At 49.0% G+C, this 22,419-nt stretch overlaps 1 protein-coding gene across 5 annotated transcripts; it reads left to right on the forward strand.

The window, feature by feature from the left end:
- Window positions 1-11,732: 11,732 nt before the first annotated feature.
- LOC310850253 (fibulin-7-like) lies at window positions 11,733-21,584 on the forward strand. 5 transcript variants are annotated; one of them, XM_083751489.1, is made up of 9 exons: window positions 11,733-11,832; window positions 13,694-13,835; window positions 14,661-14,817; window positions 16,034-16,204; window positions 16,786-16,911; window positions 17,144-17,266; window positions 18,693-18,830; window positions 18,968-19,106; window positions 20,599-21,584. In XM_083751489.1, exons 2-9 carry the CDS (start codon window positions 13,770-13,772, stop codon window positions 20,957-20,959), a joined length of 1,281 nt encoding a protein of 426 aa, XP_083607615.1. In that variant the 5' UTR covers window positions 11,733-11,832; window positions 13,694-13,769; the 3' UTR covers window positions 20,960-21,584. The 5 variants fall into 5 exon arrangements, with proteins under 5 accessions (XP_083607615.1, XP_083607617.1, XP_083607618.1 ...); XM_083751491.1 differs by having other exon boundaries at window positions 11,737-11,854; XM_083751492.1 differs by having other exon boundaries at window positions 11,749-11,832; window positions 13,699-13,835.
- Window positions 21,585-22,419: the final 835 nt, after the last annotated feature.

Consider the following 22,419-nt stretch of genomic DNA (forward strand, 5'->3'; position numbering starts at 1 on the left):
TAATTCAGGATGTCAGAACCCCAGAACCCCTTGTAAATTTTATGAAGTGCTGTGCATGTTTGCAAAAGCAAAACATTTTGGAGAGTCTGTCTGTCTGTCTATCTATCTTCTATCATCTATCTATCTAACATCTATTTGATTTTCTTGATTTACAAAAGAGTGTACATTGTCTCTTTCTTCAAGTTGTAGGGTCTTTTTTTACTTTTAAAGTGAGACATTATTGCTGTATACAGAATAAGGTGATGTTCAGGCCACTAGAATCTGAGCAAGCGTCTGAAACAATGCTTAACATAAAATGCTGAGGAGTCTCCAACTGCAGCGTTAGAGTGCCATCTGCTGAACTAGCAGAGAATGGCACTGGACTTCAGCATTAGACAGGCACTGCACATGAACCTACCAGGATGCTCTCAGAATGGAAATGTAATGCTGACACACACACCCCATTGCTTATAATAGGCAATAGATCATCTCGCTTTCAGGCCGAGGGAGCCGGTGTTTGTCCACAGACAGCTTTCCAGGTTATGTGGCCAGCATGACTAAACCGCTTCTGGAGCAACGGAACACTGTGATGGAAACCAAAGTGCACAGAAGTGCTGTTTACCTTCCCACCACAGCAGTACCTATTTATCTACTTGCGCTGGTGTGGTTTCAAACTGCTAGGTTGGCAGAAGCTGGAACAGAGCAACGGGAGCTCACCCCATCATGTTGATTCAAACAGTCGACCTTCTGATCAGCAGGCCCAAGAGACTCAGTGGTTTAGACCACAGTGCCACCTGTGTCCCACTGAGATGAGCACTGCTCCCCATAGTCCAGGGGTCATTTATCTTTTACCAATAGGCAATAGAACGAAAGAACAATATCCCCATCTCTCTCCCCTCCCACAACTGCAAGATGTCTATGACAAAAGTGTCTCTCACCAAATGTAAACAAACTGTGAAAAAAAGGTCAGGCATTGCTGAATATGATGGTGTAAAAAGGGAACACAGAAAAAGGAGATGTGAGGAAGTCAGGAAAGAAGGATATGAAAATAATGGAAACTGGATATATATGGTTTTTTTTCTTTTTTTCTCTTAGGTTTACTCTTTTTTTGTTTTCTATGTTGTTTGCTGTATTTTTCTGTTTTTGATTGATTGATTGATTGATTGATTGATTGTGATGGTGTTTTTGTTTTTCTTTTTATTTTATTCTTTTTTCATTTTGGCTTTGAATGTGAGGTTTGTTGTATTGTTTGAAAATCGCAATAAATATCTTTAAAAAAAAACTGTGAAAAAGACTATGAATTGAAAGTGGAGACAATAGATGTACCGTTCCCTGTTTATCTGTTTGCTTTGTAGCACACAAAAAAACTTAATAAAAACTATTTTTTAAAAAATTGAGATAAGGATGGAACAAGATTGCTTTCTGCTCCTCCAGAGGGTAAGACCCAAAGCAATGGATTCAAATTACAAGAAAGAAGCTCTCAACTAAACATTAGGAAGAACTTTCAACAGTGGGACAGACCCTTAGGATGGGTGACCATCTGTCAGGTATTCTTTAGCTGTGATGCCAGCATTGCAGGGAGTTGAACTAGATGGGCCTTTGGGGCCATCACTTCCAGCCTTACAATTCTATGATTCTGCGATTGGAGCCAGCAACTGTAGAACTGGGCAATGTAAACAGCTAATCAGAGGTTAGCAGCAGTTCCCGACCAGCCAGCCAGCCTTCGAAAGGCCTCTGAATGCTGCTGAGACATCACCTCTCCTTCATAAGTTCCAGCCAGCCCCTCCCACTGGGACCTGTCCTGGGTCCTGACTGACTGTGCTTTGCTTGGCCTGCTGTGATCCCACATACAATCAATCTTGACTCTGCCCTATCAGGCATAACTCAGCTCTCAGGGCATGACCCTGCTGCACACGCAAGCATACCCACCAATTCATTTTGGCTCTGTGGTATGTGTCGATCTCCAAGGAAATGACAAAAGAGTCCCCATCTCTCTGGAGGTCACAGATGTGGAAGGGAAACTGGACCTTGGCTGGAACTTTCAGAGCAAGGTGGTTGTGGGAAGATCCACCAGCACCTTCATATGTCAAATGCTGAATTATCTAAGAAATAGATTCCTGCAAGGATCTAGACTGACTTTTTAACCTGCTCTCTAAAAAAGAATGAGATGGCTAGGTGGTCTCTGGGGGCAGGAAGTTGCACAAGGAGAGTCCTGTCACCCAGAAGTTATCTTTTTCCTTTGGCTCCTTAGACTCTGGCATCCATGTCAGGGCCTTGGCTAATGGTTTCTAGGGGCAGGGGCAAGATCTCACAAGTCATCCTCTTAAGTACCCTGTATCATGAATTCCCCTAGGTGAGCATCAGAGGGCACAGCAAGAGTCATCTGGTGAACTTGCAGCCCAGGAACAGAGCTGAGTATCCAGAACTCAGTAGGCAAGTTCCAAGATTCCCTGGGATGCTTTCCAGAAGGTCCCTGAACTCCTGAGTCAACATTGCCCTCAAGGGAGACACCACAAAACAGCCAGGTTCCCCAAAATCATTGAGCTCCGAGGGCCACTGAGACAGTGGCTGACTTCTGCATTCTGCTCTGCCACCTTGCACTTGGCAGGAGCACTCATCCTCCTTGGGTTTTCCATGGAGAGAAGGAATTTCTGTGTTTCAGTACAAAAAGTCCAGGGATTGCATTCCAGTCTGGCTCTCCAGAGGCACAGCAGGGGGCAATGCCCAGATTGGCCTGATTTCCATGGAGGCTGCAGAGGCCAGAGCAGGAATAAGGCACTCCCTGCGAGAGATACTTCAGGGTGAAAGCAGATGTAAAATTCAGAGCAGGGCTGCTCATTCGGAAGCACTGGATAAGTTTCTAATATTTAATGCTTCTGAGCACTGGTATAATCCAGATTCACATCACTTCCAGACAACCCGTTTCTACAATACTGCATCAAGCAATTGTTTTTTTTTAAAATAAATTTTTATTTGTTTTCCAAACACATAATTAAAACAAACAATAAACAAACTAAAAACATACAAACATATAAACATGTATAATTCTGTTATCTTATTTTCATACACCTTATTTCACCGACTTCCCCGTACCTCCCTTTTACTGCATCCTTATTTTTTACATTTCTTTAGCAACTCTCCAATAATTAATTATTTAATTCACTTTCATTACAATCCTTTTTCTTTAACTTATTAGTTACAGCTGCAATTCTCTATTTCTTATTCCCTGACATCTAGCACTCCTCAATTTTACAATAATTTTTAAGATATATCTTGAATTTCTTCCAGTCTTCTTCCACTGTCTCTTTCCCCTGGTCACGAATTCTGCCGGTCATCTCTGCCAGTCCCATGTATTCAATCACCTTCGTCTGCCATTCTTCCAGAGTAGGTAGTTCTTGTGTCTTCCAATACTTTGCGAGAAGAATTCTTGCTGCTGTAGTAGCATACATAAAAAACGTCCTATCCTTCTTTGACACCAACTGGCCGACCATACCCAGGAGAAAAGCCTCAGGTTTCTTAGAAAAAGTCCGCTTTAGGACTTTCTTAATTTCATTATAGATCATTTCCCAAAAGGCCTTAATCCTCGGGCAGGTCCACCAAAGGTGATAAAAAGTGCATCAAGCAATTGTTATCCCACATATTCCAGTGCATTTCCCCATCATTTTCCTTACCCCCCTCCCCCCAAAAAAGTCTGTTTGTTTTTATAAGTGGCTTTGTTGTCCAAGAGCACCAAATCCACTTTAATTGAGTCAAGCAAGACAACTTGAGTCTTGCTTCTATGAGATTGTCACTAATTTGTGGGTGAGATTCAATCTGTTTCGACACACCCCAAATATCCCCGTCCTAAATCTTCTCCTTGCCTTGAACAAATCCTGCAGCGTAATGACTGCCCTTTTTCATAGAAATGATATTTACACTTGCTGGGAAGCTGAATACGAGAGCTGTGAAAAGGGCTCTGGATGCTTTAGCCTGTGAACAAACACTGACCTTACTGTATTGCGGGCTCCCTTCAAAACGTTCGTTTGTAGCATTTCCCCCCCCCCCAAGCTGCTGAAAATGTCTGTGCTGTGTCCCAGGATCTTGAAACTAGAATTTGGGTCATGCTTGCATTGGAGAATGTAGGGCTTTGCTTTTACATAACCCTGCTGGAGGCTGAAACTCTGAAAACAAATACAGGATGAAGATAAATATTGCATTCTTCACTGTGGTCACAGTGGATTCCTCAACCTCAGCATGAACCTGGCTTCCCAACTTTCCTTGCACATGTACAGGCCAGCAAGCTCAATACTGGATCAAGAATCAGGGTTCCTCTTCTCCTATCCGTTCAGCTGGTTGACTGATATGTTGTTTTTAATTGGTATATATAAACATACATGCACATACATTTATCCCTCTCCTTACCCTAGCTACACTTATTTTTTAAAACAGTTGCACAGCTACTCTGGGGTTGTGAGAAAAGGATATTGGTTGGTGATCCCACAGACCATAGTCAAAAAGGTGCTCATCTGCTGTGGCACAATGGGTCATTGGGTCTGGCTGTTAACCAGAAGGTTGGCGGTTCGAGCCCACCCAGGGATGACTGTGGCCAGGATTCCTGCATTGCAGGGGAGGTGGACTGGATGACTCTTAGGGTCCCTTCCAACGCTACTGTTCTATCATTCTACCACAGCTGGCTCTGCCCCAGTATTCTGGAATCTTGCAGGCTCACATTTTTGCTTGTTTGAGGCTTTGTTCTTTCAGAATTTGCTCCAAAATGCTGAAATATTCTAGAACAGGGAAAGAAAGTACTTTTAACCTGATTCCTTCACACTTACATGTTTTCAACCACAGCCTTCTGCAGTTTTTTCTCCATTTCATTTACACAAAGAGGAAAAGAAATGGGCACTCTTAGCACAGAAAGAGAGATTTTCTTTAATGACATGAAGAGGCTCTTCTGTAAACAGACTGCTCATGTTGCAAGCGAAGTCAAGGCACAAACCTCACCTCTGACTTGGAAGAAACATCCAGTGCAGATGCCTCTCCCATAGTGGTCATCCACAGCTGAAGCAAACTAGTAATGGGCAGGGATGGACTTGTGGATCCCCCACTGTCTGCCAGCAGAGGACTGTGAGGAAGCCAGAGTGGAAACAGTGTGACCACAGCCACTGCTTCGGATGTAATGTGAAACCAATTTCTCTCTCTTTTTCCCACAGCAGACACACGCCCTATGCTGTGTAACACGCCAAAGTGTGCAGAAATTGGTACAAGGGAAGAATCAGGAGGACACCTGCAAGATCTGACCTCCAGATCAAACTCTGGTTCATAAAATTATGCATGATGCAGGGTTTCTTTTCCCCATTGCAGCACTTGTCATGCTAAACGTCACTTTCAGCAAACCTCGGCCTTATTCAGAAGATCCCACATATCTATAGACCCAAAGTATGGGGCATCCTCCTCCAGCACATGGCCCATGTGGACCTGGCATGTGAAGAGATTTAAGCTCTCCGCCTTGCTTGAGGGGGCAAGGCTTGCTCAGTGCAGCAGCTCTGGGACGCTTGTGTGAGATTTTGCAGAGCCATCCAAGTCCCCACTTTGGACACGGCAATATTAAAAGGGATGCGTCTCCCGAGAGTAATTTAGGCTGGATCAAGACCATCATACACAGAGAACCAGCTTTGTTTTCAATAACCATTGTGGTTCATTCCCTTCCATCTCCACAGATATTAATGGTACCTCAGGTTACAGACGCTTCAGGTTACAGACTCCGCTAACCCAGAAATAGTACCTCAGGTTAAGAACTTTGCTCCAGGATGATAACAGAAATCGTGCTCTGGTGGCACAGCAGCAGCGAGAGGCCCCATTAGCTAAAGTGGTACCTCAGGTTAAGAACAGATTCAGGTTAAGAACGGACCTCCAGAAAGAATTAAGTTCTTAACCTGAGGTACCACTCTATATCTATTTATTTAACAAGGTTTACATATTGCTCGTTACCCCACTGGGATGCCCTCCTTTCCCCCTATATTATGTAACCTTGCCTTGGAGGCCATGAGAGATAGATGGAATTCAAACTGGTAAACAAAGGATTACGCAGGCTTTGTCTGCATAGAATGCTCTGCTTGCTTGCTCTCTCCCCCAGAACGCCTGTACCACATTTGATGGTGTTTGTTAAATGTTTCAGAAACCTCGCCATACTGGGAGTAGTGGTGGTGGAAATTAAGCCATCTCTACGGGTGCTGTTCCTCTGCTTCTTTCCCCATTCAGCTGGCTGGCTCACAGGAACCCCTCTTCCTTCAGATATTTGAAGATTAGTTCCCTACAGAATGCGCCAAGAAGATTAAATTCCTTATTGCCTCAAACTGAGACAGGGCAAATGCGGAGACAGAATACCACCCTCAAAACTGCATTCCATTAGAATGTTTTCCAGAAACTAAGATACTTTAGTTTGTGTGCATACATCAGTTTTTGAAAGACCTTTTGTGGTGGTTGTGAGTTAATCACAGACAATTTGTTTACATGCCTGGTTTTCCACATACACATTTCTGCTCAAAGCACTTCACAGAAAATACATTGTCTACAATAACAGTTCATATAACCGTAATGATATCACTGCACATTAATTCTAACAATTAACAATTTCATAGAATCAAAGAATTGTAGGTTTGGAAGGGACCCAAGCGTCATCTAGTCCAACCCTGCAATGCAACGCAGGAATCACAACTAGAGAATCCTGGACAGATGGCAATCCAACTTCTGCTTTAAAACCTCCAATGAAGGACAGTCCACCATCTTCCAAGGGATTCCATTCCACTATCAAATGGCTGCTAACCTCAGAAGGTTCATCCTAATGTTTAGTCGGAATCTCTTTTCGTGTAATTTGAATGCTTTCTTGTAATTTGTCCTCCCCTCTGGAGCAAGAGAAAACAAGCCTGCTCCATCTTCCATGTGACAGCTCTTTATATATTTGAAGGTGGGCTTACTCTGAGTATGACCAACACCAGATACAACTCTCTTGGTTTATCTGCATTATTGGTGCAAAACTTGTTTAGCATCCTGTTTTGTCTCCTCAGGGAACTTTGCAAATTGGTATTTTGCTGTGACGGTGGGGAGCTGGGTTCTTCTTAGGGCCCCTACCAAATTCCAAATTGTCGGAATGTTTAGGTCAGGCCATGACAGCTGACCCAGAATAAACCTGGCATGACTTCCTCAAGGTCTTTCCCTCAGGAATCAAGGCACCAGTGTAGCTGGTTGTAGAGGGAGGACAATTCCTTCCACGCCTGGGCTCCATAGTTTCATTGTCCATATCAATAGTTGGGTGATGTGGTTTGGGCAGAGGAGGGTGTGTGTGTGTGTGTGTGTGTGTGTGTGTGTGTGTGTGTCCCAAAAATGTGTGAAGACCAGACAGCAAATCCACATAGGACCTACAAGTACAGTGGTACCTCGGGTTAAGTACTTAATTTGCTCCGGAGGTCCGTACTTAACCTGAAACTGTTCTTAACCTGAAGCACCACTTTAGCTAATGGGGCCTCCTGCTGCTGCCCCGTCACCAGAGCACGATTTCTGTTCTTATCCTGAAGCAAAGTTCTTAACCTGAAGCACTATTTCTGGGTTAGCAGAGTCTGTAACCTGAAGCATCTGTAACCTAAAGCGTATGTAACCCAAGGTACCACTGTATATACTCCTATACTTATATCTTTGCAGAAATGGGCTGCCCCAACAGAACAGCGGCTTGCCTGTCACACCCCTGAAGGCCCCTGCCTCCCCGCTTTATGCACATTAATGCAGAGTGTCAGCAAACAATCCAACTGCACCCCCACATTTCTTGAGGTTCCCACCTTGGTTTTGCTGCATCTTGGGTTCTAAGCAAGCCCCCGCAGAGCTTGTCTGGGGCCCAGGGAAGGAGTCTTGTTCTTGGCATGAAAGCGCAAGTCCAACAGGCCGCTGGTGCCCCCCCCCCAGTAGTTTGGCCCTCTGGAGCCGGGGACAAGTGTACCCGGCTGTCCTCTGCTCTACATGGGCCTGATTCTAGGTGTCTAAGTGGCAGAGGAGAGAAACTCTCAAAGAATGCCATGCCCAAAAGGTATACTCTGACTTCCAGGATAGCTCAGCATTCTGGGACTAATTTTAGCAAGTTTATAATTTTGTTCTCTGTGCCTGGCGCTTTATAGCACAATGCAGCCACTAGTAATTTGATTGCTTGGGTTCTTCTCTTTTTTGTTTCGTTTCGTATTTGACATATTTGTGCAACGTTTCTTTTATTCAATACCAGCCACTGACAGTGATAAAGCAATGGCTTGATTAGATGGAGCAATCTGATCACAGATCTCCCCCTCTCTTAGAGGCTGGGTTCTGCTCTTTCAGCATATAGACCTGCCTGTGTGTGTGCATGCATTTCTGGCATAACCACCTCTCAAGCAGATATAGATCTTTCCTGCTGGTCTTGGAAGCTCCCTACTTGCACTGCAGCCCCCTGTAATTTCCGAGTATATTTCTGGGAACTTGTTCCTGAGGAAACAGTGCCGCTTTCTAGCTGTGGTTTCTCCCGACCCAGCCTGGCGGAAAGGGCGGGCAAAGAGGCTCCGCTTTCCTCGCACCAGCCTGCATTCCATGGGGCTCCTTTGCTTTTGCAGCTGGCTTGCTCCAGCCCCTACTGGCCCTTTCCTTGCTTTCCAGGATGTTCCACTGATTCGATCAGTTGCAAACCTGAGCCAAGCTGATCTTCTCTTTGCTTCTCAGCCCATGCTCCAAGGCTGCAAAGGTTCATTTAGAACTAAAATTCTAAAAAAAAAAAAAAAAGCAGGTAGCAATTGTCTACAGTAAATTGGCAGCTGTTCTCCAGGGTATCAGGGGTCTCTCCCAGGCCCAGCCCTACCTGGAGGTGCTGCTAGGGATTATTATTATTATATTTATCATAAGATGCAGCCAAGGGAACAAGGGAGCCTAGGTATGACTCTGTCCAGGTGTCTCTCTCAGCCCTGCATGAAGACACTGGGGATTGAATCTGGGACATTCTGCATGGCTTATCCCTTCAACAATCATATTTCTTCCTGCTCACAGCTGCAGCATGTTTATCAAACTCCAACACATTCAAAGGCTTTCCTGCAAAGCCTGGTTGTCAGGAAGCCTTGGCTGTCTGCACTTCCCAGGGGAAGGTACATAAGCACAGGGGCTCCTTGTGGTTTCACGCTTGATCCCTGCCCAAAGCCCCAGCAGATCGAGAGCATCTGAGTTTGCTTCAAAATTGCCTCATGCACAGACTTTTCACCTAGTTGTTAGAGTGCCTTTATCAGCTGCAGTTCCTGGAGAAGCAGGAGAAACAGCCCTGGGTACCACTTTTTATTTCTACACAAGAGCGTCAACTTAGTTTCTGCGCCCAATTCAAAGTGCCATCTTTGCCCTAAAAGCCTTATGTGGCTCAGGAACCCAGTGCCTCAAAGGCCACCTCTCCCCACATGAACCGAATCATCTGAAGCCCTTCTCCAAAGGAAGTGTGGAGAAGGGCAGCACAAGACCAGGCTTTTTCAGTGGTGGCTCCCCATTTGTGGAATGCTGTCCTGGACCCCTGGACTACCTGGCAGCAAGTCAGTATGCCAAGTCCCCAGTCCAGGGTCACTCCACATGTCCAAAGTCCAAAATTGAAGCACAGTCCTGCAGAGATCCTGCTGCATCCAAGCTGAGGTCCATCAACATGGGCAGTTGAGCAGACACATCCCCTCAGCTCTGCTGCTCTTTAATACTTTTCATGCTGATTGCAGCATCTGGGCTTGATCTGGCCTCACCTGTCCTGCGCCTACTCCAGCTAAATAATCACACACCTGCTTCCAGAGCTAGCCCAGTGAGCAGGGCTGTGGCCCCTTGCCTGACTCAGCCTCCTGGAGTGTCCCCTACTCCTCAAAGCCTGGTGTGTTCTTGGAGACAAGGGCCCCTCTTGCTCTGGGGTTGGGTCCTGCTGCTCTGGTTCCTATGCACTGACCCCCAGCCCCTTGTCCTCCTCTGTTACCCAGTGAGTATTTCCTACACCAACATCTCCTTCCCCACCCCCAGCTTGCCCCGGTGTCTCCCAGTTCCGGCTCAATGGGATCCTCTTCCTCCTCCCCGTTGCCCTGCCAGCTCATGACATCTGCTTTCCCTGGGGAGGCACACCTGGCAACATCACCATCTGTTTTTATGCAGCAGGCAAAAATGGTTTTATTAACCCAGGACGTAGGACTTTAACTTTCTACATATTTTAGAGCGGAGTTTATTATTGTTGTTTACTTATTTCATTTACACCCCACCTTTTCCTCCAAGGAGCTCAAAGTGGCACACAACTCTGTGAAGAGGGTTAGTCCCAGAGGCAGTGATCAGCCCCAGTGACCTTCATGGTCCATCAGAGACCATCTCCCAAGGTCCTACACTCTTAACCACTACAGGGCACTAGCTCTCACACAGGGTGGATCTGTGCATGTTGTGGTGAGAATTTTAGGTTGTGTTGCTTCTTGGTTTTCTATCTGCTTTTAAGGTTTGGTTTTGTAAGGCACTTTGAGTGCAGCGTTTTGGGGAAATCAACCAATAAATATGATTTATTATAATAAGAGCAACACGCCGTGTGGAGTCCACCTAGACCAGGGGTCTGCAACCCGCGGCTCCGGAGCCGCATGTGGCTCTTTTACACCTTTGCCGCGGCTCTGGGGCGGATACTAGCGAGGGGAGGAGGCGCATTGTGTGCCCCGACACTCCCCACTGTGGCAGGCGCTGTACTGGCTGTGATGTCGCATGAGGGCGGTGCGTGCGTTAGTCATGCACCGTCCCGACGTCACCTTCCCACCCGCCCGCCCTCTACATTGTAAGGGGCATGTACGCTGGTCACTGCATTGAAAGGGGGCTGGTCACTGTTCTGAAGGGGAGTGAAGAACACACACACAAAAAAAGGTAACTTGTTAATTTAACGTTTATTTCTATGAGGAGGAGTAATTCTGAGGGGTCAAACAAAGAAATAATTTTAAAAAGTGACAAAAAAGTTATTTTTATAATGACGAGTTTTGCGGCTCCCAGTTTTTTTCCCTTCAGAAACGGGTCCAAGTGGCTCTTTTTGTCTTAAAGGTTGCAGACCCCTGACCTAGACCATGGGTAGGCAAACTAAGGCTTGGGGCCAAATCCAGCCCAATCGTTTTCTAAACCTGGCCCGTGGACGGTCCAGGAATCAGTGTGTTTTTACATGAGTAGAATGTGTGCTTTTACTTAAAATGCATCTCTGGGTTATTTGCGGGGCATAGGAATTCGTTCATTTTTTTATTATTTTTCAAAATATAGTCTGGCCCCCCACAAGGTCTGAGGGACAGTGGACCGGCCCCCTGCTGAAAAAGTTTGCTGACCCCTGACCTAGACGCTCTGGGAGAGAAAGGAGCGCCCCAGCTGAGGTCACTCACTCAATACGCTTCCCATAGGTGCCAACTCCCTGGGGCCCTGGGTGCCCGAGCACCCACAAAATCCCCCATGAATTTCGGTGCCAGGACTGTGCACGCTGCATGGCACCCACGGCCCCGAGCACCCACAGTCGCGGGGCCAAGTTGGCACTCCTGCCGCTTTCTCCCGCCGAAGGGGACGGGGAGGCGGCCGCGGGCATCTTCTGGGCACGCGGCTGACCCGCCCGGGCTCCCCTCGCCAGCCCTCTGCCGCCGCCGCCCAATCCGGGCCGCGCGGGGCCTCCGGCGTGCCCGTTGAGCTGGTGCCAACGAGGCCAACCTCTCGCCCCGCCTCGGCCAGGGCGGGCAAGAGCGACCCGCTCCCAGTCTGCAAGGCGGCCGAGGGGCTGCTCTCTTGCGCGCACCCGGGGAGGCTCCATCTGCTGCTGCTGCTGCTCCGACGGCCGCGCCTTCCAGGGAAGCCGCACCGCAGGTCGGCGCAACTTTCCCTCGAGGTGCCTTTAGGGAGAGAGACGCGTGGGGAGGCAGGCTTGGAAGGGGGGGGGTCTCGGTTCCTGGGGAGGGTCTGCCTGGTCCCACGCGCTGCAAGCAAAGGCGGCAGCGGCCTCCCCGCCTCCCCCCGAAGCGGGCTGGCTCGGCTGCTGCTTTTCGCGGGACTCCGGGCGCCCAGAGGGCCGGGCGAGGGGCGCGCGTCTGTGCCAGCAAAGCGGCTGGGCGCCAAGACTTCTAGCCTCCCTGAAGTGGGGGTGGGGAGAAGCGCCTTCCTCCCTACCCTTCAGCTTGGAGAAAGGCTGGGGCGCAGTGGCGGGACATCTGCTTTGCACGCAGAACGTCCCTGGTCCAGCGGCATCGTCTCCAGGGAAGGCTGGGGATACCGCTGCCGGTCAGTGTAGGCAATACTGAGCTGCTAGGTGGACCAGTTGCCTCACTTGGTAGAAGGCATGGGCGTCCCGGATGCGCTTTGGGGTTAGGATTGTAGCCAAGGGGTGGAGCAGAAGGTCCCGGGTTCTATCCGTGGGCTGGGAATGTCTGAAGAGCTGCTGCCGGTCAGTGTTGGCAATACTGAGTTAGGCGGTCCGTTGGTCTGCCTCAGTGCAAAGCAGTTTCCTAGTGCCTAGCTAGGCTCTTGTGCGCGTTGCAGGCTTGAAAAGAGATTCACGAGTTATGCTGTCCCCTCAAGGAAGTCTGAACACTGTAACCCTGAAGGGGTTAAATCGCAAGGATTCTAGCAGAGCAGCCTTCCCCAACCGGGTGCCCTCCAGAGGTGTCAGCTGATATGGTACTATGTTGCTGGGGCTGAAGGGAGTTAAGAGTCTGAAACGTCTGCAGGGCACCAGGATGGCTAAGCCTGTAGACGGAGCACCTTCTCACCATCCGCTTCCTCGGGGTGCTGGTGGGGCCAGTCAATGGCTTTCCGCTCTAGGGTTGCTACATTTAAGGATGTTTGATCTTCCTTGTTTCGTTCACAGTGTTTTCTTGCCCCTCTCTTCAGCGAGAAGGGGGACAAGAAAAGGGCTCCCAGCGCAGCTTATGTAAGATCAAGGCAAACCAAACAAAAGAGCCCCTGTCCTTGGGCTTACCGTCTCAGAGACACAAGAAACAAAATGGATTGGGGGGGGGCGTCGGGGAGCAAACCAAAGCACCCATTCTTAAAGCTAGAGAAATCAGATAAGGACCAGCTGAGATGGAAACAGTTCAACCAGAAGAGGAGACAAAAGAATTGGTCTCATGTTAGAGCCGATGGAGTGTCCTGCTTCTTGCCTTTCCCTCTGCTGAAGCCGGATGGAGCAGCTCCTTTGGGGAGACAGATGAAGGAAAGAGCCAAGGGCATACACACCTTTGACAGACTACAGTTGCCAGGTTTCTCCGGGGAAAGCCTTGTCTGTTGCCCTGCATCCCTTCTCTCCCTTGGCTTTCTCGCCTGATGGAATGGCTGCTATCTGTTAACAGTCAAGGAAAGTCTCTCAGCAGAACTGACAAAGCTTTCCTCTTAGCCCTTCTCTCTGCAGCCTGATGGAATGACTGCTGTTGGTGATAGTTTTTAGATAGCAGCAGGTGACTGTGCTTTTTTTCTTTGCTAATTAAGGTACAGGAGCAGGCCAGGCTCTTAAATCCTGGTCAGTTGGCAATCTCCGTTTGCACTGCTGCCAGAATGTCTTTGTGGAGTGGAGCCGGGTGGCTCACAATTTGGGAACGTGAATATTGAGGTTTGCAGTGCTCCGAGAATACCTCTCACCTCCTTCCTTAGAAAGACACCTGGAAGGCCTGCCTTATGCGAGTGGAACACTAGCTGCCCTCTCACAGACTCCCCTTCCTTCTTTTTGCTGACCAAGGATAGCTGAGGAAACTTTGCAGAGAATCCACTGTCCTTTTCCTAACTGCTGAACCTGCTCCAAAGCTGGAAAGAAGATGCTGCCCCAGATAATGGCTGTGGTGGTCTTGGGTATCCTACAGTTGCCTCATAGCAACTCCCAGGTAAGATAAAGGGCTGGTGATGTGGAACCAGTAGGTGGCAGGCAATGTTGCCTGTAGGTTTGGGTGCAGAGCCCAGATGTGCTTGGTCCATAGGAGTGGACCCTGATAGATGAAAGAGTGGAGTTCAAAGCTAAAGCTCTTGACAAGCCAAGCAACCACTTGTTGTGATGACAAAATGGGAAAGAGAAGTATGTAGGCTACCTTAAGCTTCCTGGAGGGATATAAATGCAATGGATGGGTAGATGGATGGATGATGGATGGATGGATGGATGGATGGATGGATGGATGGATGGATGGAATCCCTCCCTGGTTTCCCAGCCTAGTGCCCACCAGATGTTTGGGGCTCTAATTCCCATCACCCCTATTCAGCATGGCTAAAGGTTGTAAGCAGAACATTTTCTCACCACCCTCAACTTAGACAGGCTGTTGTATGAAACTTCAGCAATGGGCAGTGTGGGATGGAGGTCTCCAGTCCTTGGTCTTAGAACAGGAGTGTCGTAGAAGTGTTTTTCTGGGCCAGATTGCATGCCTTGGATGCAGAGGCCTGATCTTGCCTATAGTGTGTGTTGTGGGCCTGGAGGCACCATCTAGACATTCTGTACTCGCCTGCCAAAGGATATTGCAGAGGTGAAAAAGGTTCAGAAAAGGGCAGCCAAAATGAACAAGGGATGGAGCCTCTGCAGCGGTGGTGGGTGGGTGTTTGTGGGTGTGCGCGCAGCATCAGTTACAATTTGCCACGAGCCTTTGTGGGTGATACCTGTGGGCTGTTCCTTCCACTTCCCTGCCAAAGCTGCTTTGTTCCTCCTCTCCTCCCACCCCCTGCAGGGCTGCCTAAGTGACCAGCAAGTTTCCAGCGCCATCCGGCAGATGCAGAAGCTGCTGTCTTCCCATGAGGCTGCCCAGCTGCAGAGCCTGCGCAACTTCAAGAAGCAGCTGGCCGTTTTGCAAGGCAGTCTCCACCAGCAGGCAGCCAAGCACAATGGTAAAAGGAGAGAGAAGCACAGACCGCAGAAGCAGAAAGGTGTCTGTGTGTGCACAGGATGTGTGCAGGACACAGGGCAACCCTGAGGCTGTTTTGTTTTTAAAATGTCTAGGGGATGGCTTTTTGCTCTTTAAAAATGGGGACTGGAAAGGGGGAATTGTTTCCAGTGGTACCTCTACTCATAATAGACCCACTGAATTTAATAGACACGATTAACTTGGGTTCATTAATTTCAGTGGGTGCACTGTAAGTATAATCAAGTTGATGCTTTGTTGTGTTTTTATATATGTTGTAAGCAGCCCAGAGTGGCTGGGGAAACCCAACAGGATGGACGGGATATAAATTTCAAAATTATGATTATTATTAAGTTGCATACCACTCAGGGTTTTAAAAAACTCATCTATTACTATTATTTTTGTACTTATTTATATGCCATCCTGGACCAGACTGGGACTCAGCTTACACAAAGTAAAGCAACCCAGATAAAAAGCAAAAAGCTAAAAACATATAAAGATAATGTTGTAATGCTACACCCAGTGCTGATGCCAGACTATTTTGCACCCTGGGCAAAGCTAACTACTTGCACACAACACATACACACCCCCACATGCCAATTTCAGTTTTCAAAAGCAGATGTCTTGTAGAAAAAAATGAAAAGCACAAAACTTGAAACTGCTGAATTTATTTTTAATTGAAAGAATAAGTAATGCAACGATCTTTGATTATCTTTTTCAAATACTAAAGTTGGAATTTATTGTGAATTGTGATGTTAAGTCTCTTAAAAGTTTCAATTTCAGGCACATCAAAATCTCACTTTTCACTGTGTGTGTGACCTCCACTCAACTGTGGTCTATTTCATATCTACGTGAAAAACAATTCTAATGTATGACTTACTTCAGAAACGATAAAACTCTTCACAATATAAAATAAAAGCAAAATATTATCAGAAATGTGTAAGATATAATAAAAACAGTTCTGTATAAAACCGTGCCCCTCAGAGGTCAGTACTGAGCTCCTCTGAGGTCTGTGCCCTGGGCAGCTGCCTGGTTTGCCTCATGAGAGCCCCAGCCTTGGCTATAACACTATTTCATTTAAGCAGTATTTTGCTACTTAATGTATACAAGAAAGCAACAACCACAGGCTAGGATAGGAAAAGAGCCTGGGGAAAGGAGGCATGGGGAGACTGACTTTCCCGTCTTTTCTGATCCCCCAACAGAGAGCTGCACCCCCCTGCCAGCACCCTTGAATGGCCGGAGGCTGGGAAAGAGGACGTCCGTGGGTCACGAGGTACATTTTGTCTGTGATGCTGGTTTCCTCCTGGTGGGTGCTGAGACACGAGTGTGTCAGGAGAACCACAAGTGGAGCGGACAGCAGCCTGTCTGCAAAGGTGAGTGTGTCCTGGCTGGTAGAAGGAATAGCTTGAGGTTGCCAGGTATCATAAAAATGGGGAGGGGCACCTCCTAACAGCCCCCACTCCTGCTGATAGACCTACAGGTTGATCTCTGGCCAGTTTTCCCAATTGGGCCTGCAATTTTGTTGTAACCATAACATGGCTTCCCAAGTGAAGGAACCAACAAGGAATTGGTGTTTACATGGAAGGACTGTGAGCTCTGCTCCATTCTTGTACAGTGGTACCTTGGGTTACAGACGCTTCAGGTTACAGACTCCGCTAACCCAGAAATAGTACCTCAGGTTAAGAACTTTGCTTCAGGATGAGAACAGAAATCGTCTTCCAGCAGCGCGGCGGCAGCAGGAGGCCCCATTAGCTAAAGTGGTGCTTCAGGTTAAGAACAGTTTCAGGTTAAGAATGGACCTCAGGAATGAATTAAGTACTTAACCCGAGGTACCACTGTACTGAAAACCAATTCTGATGAGCAGCAGGGACTCAGAGGTTCTCCATTTCCCCTCCGTTGTTCCAAAATGACGGCTGTTTGAGTGTAATTCAGTTTTCCCCTTCCCTCAACTCAGGCATCAACGAGTGTGCCAGCAACCCCTGTGCCAACGGCGGGACCTGCGTGGATGGCATCCACCGCTACAGCTGCTTGTGCCCCAGTGGTTGGTCAGGCAGCAACTGCCAAGCCCCACTGTACTCCTGTAAGTAGCAGGGGGCTCTCGGTACCCCTGTCCTCATGACGGAAAAGACCCTGGGGACTGGGAAAAGGAGAGGTGGGTGCCTGGAGATGTTTCCACATCGGCTTGGTTAGGCTGAGCATGTGGGGTTCATAAGAGGCCTACGCTGTGTGACTTGGCTGGGAGTCTCCGTCCCCTGCTCCTTTACTCTGTTGAGCATTGGTGCAAAGAACTGACAGCTTCCTCTCGACCACAGATTGGGCGACGCTCAGCAACTCATCCTTTAGCCGACAGCCTCGTTGTGCTGAAAATTACCTGGGCTCACGCCAGTGCAGTTGCGACCCTGGCTTCCAGATGCAGGCAGGAGGCCTCTGTCAAGGTAAGGGGGAAGCGGGCTTGGCAGGTCAACAGAGCTGGTGTCTCATGCTTCCCAGAAACAGAGGGATTTCCTCCCCTCACCATCTTCCCACACACCAGCCAGGGATCTTCCGACTTTCTTACTTCAGGGAATCTTTTATACATATATCTGTCCTGGGCTGAATGCCACATAGCACTGGGGACAAACCCACCTGTTGCCTGCATGCCTGGCTCCTTGTGGTCTTCCTGGAGACTATCCCAGGGAAGATAGGGAGCCTTATACCAAGTTAGACCCTTGGTCCATCTAGCTCAGTGATCAGCCACTGCTCTCCAAGATTTCAGGCAAGAAGTCTGTCCGAACGCTGCCTGGAGACGCTGCTGGAAATTGAACCTGGGAAGGCAGATGCTCTGCCAGTGAGCTATAGGCTGGTCTAGATCAGGATGCTGCTCTAAATGGATCTCAATTTGAACTAGAGCATCCCTTCCCCAGCCTGATGCCCTCCAGATGTTTGCTGGGCTGGGCTGGTGGGAACTGAAGTCCAAAGCTTCTGGAAGGCAGCAGCTTGGGGGGAAGGCAGAACAAGATGGAGCCCCTTAATCTGATCCAGTGGGGGCTCCTTTTTACCTTTTTGCATTCCCACCTTGGGAGTTTTCTGCCTGGATTGCACCATCCTTATGATTCAGGCACCAGCACAATTACTCTGCACTACCAAAATGCCCATTGTTATGACCAGCAGGCAGTACTCTGGGCAAGGGCAGCTGTGGCCAGTTATTTTGTAGCTTTTTAGTGCCTGAACACTTTCCCTTACTGTAGCTATAGAGCATAGGCCAAAAACGTGACTTAAAAATGGGGTGGAGGGGGCTGTCATCTCCCGGTGATGCAATCAGACCCTTTTTTGCCTCCCCTGATGGGAAGCAAATAATGTGGCAGGAGAGCAGAAAAGGAGGAGGCTAATAGCCTCCAAGCCTCCAAGCCTTGCTGGTGGGTTTCCTGAAAGCATCTAGCATGGCCACTGTGGATGCAGGATGCTGGCCTAGCAGGCCTTTGGTCTGATCCAGCTTCAGGGCTCTTTAGGTTCCAAGCGCTGTATCAGATTCCCAGGAAGCAACAGCCACAAGATCATGCCTCAATTTAGCTCTGCCCCAATAGAGTGTCTTTTCTCCAGTTCAGTAGACCTCAGTGGACACCCCACATTGCAGCTTGTGCTGGTGTGCAGAGGGGCAATTTGTGCTCATGGGGTCTGATCCTTGAAGCAAACAACTCCACCTGCCTGCCTACAGGCTGCCTCTCAGCCAATCATTGGTTGTAGCCCTTCCTTGCTTGGTGAGTTTGCCTTCGCCTGGGCATTGATCTCCAGAAGTGCTGAGCAGTTGCTGGAAGTCCCATTTTGCTCTGCCCTTGGAGGGTCTAGGGTCACTCAACAGACTTCTTGCTGCCTCCCCTCCAGATATCGATGAGTGCAAGCTCTTCCAGACCAGCCGCCACACCCGCATCTGCCTCCATAAATGTGTGAACCTGCCCGGAGCCTATCGGTGCACTTGTCCCCATGGCTACCAGCTCCAAGGTGACACCAATTCATGCAACGGTGAGTGCCTTTGCGGGGGGTGGGGTGAGAGAGAATAATTGGGGGTCAGCCAGGAGAGGAACCGCCCTGAGCTGTGTGTTCTAGGAGGCTGAAGGAGGGCATGGCGTCAAACAAATTCTCCCTATTGTGTTTGCAAGATGTGGACGAGTGCGCAGAGAACCAGCACAACTGCAGCCAGGGACAGACCTGCATCAACGTCTTTGGGGGCTTCCGCTGTGTGCGGCCCGAATGCCCTAAGGCCCAACTCAATATCAGCTACGTCAAGACTTCAGCCATGTAAGTACAAGCACTAGAGTTCACTCAGGATGGAAGCAGCAGCCTTTGCCAGCAACTGCTCCACTCCCTGTCTGCAGCGCTGGGCAGACAGCCTCCCAGAGCCTTCACCCCAATGCCCCCTAGAGCTTCCCTTCACTCTTCTGCCCCTTGAGCACCAAGATGAGCCAGAACAGAGATGGTGGCCATCCCACTTTGCATGCCGTATGGATTGAGATGCTGTGGGAATTGGCTGACCAGAGACTGATTTGAGCTGATGTGAGTACATTGTGAGTACACCACAGGAGGCAGTGGTGGCCACCAACCTAGACATCTTTAAGAGAGGGTTAGACAAATTAATGGGGGATAAGGCTATCCACCAGGGTAGCTATAATGCTTCTGAATACCAGTTGCTGGAAGCCCTGATGTGGGGTGGAGGAGCGTTTTTGTGCTGGGGCCCCTGTGTTGGGCCCCTGAGAGCAGGGGCCATTGGACTGGTCCTGCAGGCTTGCCTCTTGCTCTTATACAGTCTCCCAAAAATCTCCCAACGGTTTCTTTCCCCCCCCCCCTCTCTCTCTCCTGCCCAAACAAAAACCAAGAGTCTGGAATAGCTCAGTCGGCAGAGCGCGAGACGCTTAATCTCAGAGTCATGGGGTTGTGCCCCATGCTGGTCAAAGGATTCTTGCATTGCCCAGGGTTGGACTAGATGACCCTCGTGGTCCCTTCCAACTCTATAGTTCTACAATTCTACAAGCCCCGGCATAGCATTGAGCCTTATGGAGGAAGGGGGGGACTTGCACTGGCACCGCTGGAAGTTCCCTCCTCCCCCGCAAGCCTCATTGCCACATTTGAAAGGATGAGGAATATATTCCGGAGGCACAGTGTAGTGGATGGGGGCTGGAGTCTAAAGACGCCCCCTCCTATTTTCTATTTACAGAACCACTTATTAAGCCAATCAGAGTCTCCACAAAGCCAGCAGGATTCGGCTATTTCCATCTCACTGTGTGCAAGCACCCCAATTTGTTATTTAGACTGGCATCCGTTAAAGATAGGACTGTAGAGTTGGGAGGTGCACCTAGTCCAACCCCCTGCAATGCAGGGATCACAGCTGAAGAATCCCTGACAGATGGCCATCCAACCTCTGCTTATAAACCTCCTATGAAGGAGAGTTTACCATTTCCCACAGTAGCCCATTCCACTGTCAACAGCTCTTGCATCAAAGTTATTCCCAATGTTTGGTCCACTCATCCCTGTAGCTTAGTGGGTCAGGCCATGACTTTGCACGCAGAAGGTCCCAGGTTTAGTCCTCAGCATCTCCTGTAGTGGAGCTGGTCAGGATGGGCTGCCACCAGTCTCAGGACACAGTACCAGGCTAGATGAATCAAAGGTCTGGCTCTGTGCAATAAAGCTGTTTCTGGGTATAGGGAATGTTGGGGACCCCCTCCAGGCCTGCTTGGATGGGGCACAATGTCTCCAACTGGCCCTGCCTGAGTGCCTCTTCTACATCCTCTCCTAGGCAGTGCGAGCGCAGCCCTTGTCCCATGGAGAACAACGCCTGTCGGAGGGCAGCCAACTCCATCTCGTTCCATTACTTGCCTCTCCCGTCCAACCGCACTGTGCCCAGGGTCCTCTTCAAGATGTCCACCAGCCGCTTTGTGGGAGACAGCCTGCGCTTCAGCATCTTAGGGGGCAACAGCCAGGGGAAGCTGGTTGTGCAGCGCTTGGACCAGCACACAGGGGAGCTGGTGCTCACCCGGCCAGCTGTGGGGCCGACGACACTGGAGGTGGAGCTGGAGATGAGCGAGTTTGCCCGGAAGACCCTCCTGGGGAAACACATCTTCAAGATCACAGTCTTCGTTTCCCAGTACGAATTCTGAGCCCCATCCTCACCAGCCCCATAGAAGAGCATCAGCAGCTGTGGAGGATGCAAGTCTGGCCTCCTCCGAAATGCACTAGTCTGCTACAAAAGGGGCCAAAAAGCCACCCTGCTGGAAGTATCCACCCCTCTGTGCCCCTTGGAGGAAGACTCCATGCTGGACTGGTCCCCTCTCCCACCTCTGTCACTAAATGGGCAGTGCCCCCATCTTGGGGGGACAGAGCAAGGAAGGCACAACAGTTCCCACATACAGCTGGCAGAAGCTGGGCATCTGTGCTTGAAAGTGCAGCCCCGACTGGGCAAAGGAATCAAACCCACCAGTATTAACAGGGGTGCCCTGTGGCCGCAGCAAGAATGCCTTCCCACCATTGCAGGAGCCAGTTATGGAATAAATAGGGGGGGGTTCTCCCAGTTTTACCAAAAAGAGTTGCGGAAGAGGCTCTGTCCCTAGAAATCAAAAGGGAAATAACCAAAGTCTGAAGAATGGCGCCAGCACAGAAGCATCCTTTGCAATGCTAGGGGAGAACTGTAGGCAAGAGATGCCTGGACTCGAGAGACGGACCTGGGTGCTTTGCAAGATGTAGTTCTTAGCCTGTGCCTTCCAGCATTACAAAGCATTTCTAGTTGTTTGCGGTTGTTTCTCTCTCTCTTTCTTACATGTTTTAAAAGACAAGTACAAGTCAGACTAAGCCCAGAAGAGTTGGGAGGTGGACAGGCAAAAACATTCAAGGAGGGTACCTAGGAGGGCCAATGGGAGGGAGGGGGGTTCCAAGGGACAGATAGAGGCATGGTCCCATGTTGGGAGTTACCTGTTGATGGAAGCTTTTGGAGTTTTCTTTGTTTGACTAGTAATAGTCACCTGGTTTTTAAGAAATCAGGTTGGAAATCTAAAAACTACACAAAAGCAAAGGTCAGCATTAACCCCAGGACAGTTAGGGGAAAGGGACAGGATGCCTAGAGCCCCTGCCACCCAATTTCTAAACAAAGACCAAATCCCACTCTTCTCCAGTCCAGTCCCTGTAGGGGAAAGAGAGGTTCACAGAATGAGAGTATTACCTTTCTTAAATAACAAAACCATTAAATGGCCCTCCAAGTGGCTTGCATTGTGCACTGCAGGTGTATCGGGACACCACTGGTTTATAAGGCACACCCAGTGCCAACCCTCTGAAGTCTCCCTCTGCCCTCACCCACCCACCGCAAATGGCTGTGACCTGAAGATATTCCATGAACAACTGCAATGCTTCCGAGTACCAGTTGCTGGAAACCACAGAAGGGGAGAGGGCTCTTGTGCTTGGATCCTGCTCAAAGCTTTCCCACAGGCATCTGGTTGGTCATTATGAAAACAGGATGCTGAGCAAGATGGGCCACTGGCCTCATCCAGTAGGCTCTTCTTATGCTCTTGTTTTCAGTTACAAGTATCAAGATAGAGTTCACTGAAGGAGCACCTACTGCTACCTTAAA

The sequence above is a fragment of the Podarcis gaigeae genome (assembly GCF_964106915.1).
Source record: "Podarcis gaigeae genome assembly, chromosome: 8".
Classification (NCBI taxonomy): Eukaryota; Metazoa; Chordata; class Lepidosauria; order Squamata; family Lacertidae; genus Podarcis; species Podarcis gaigeae.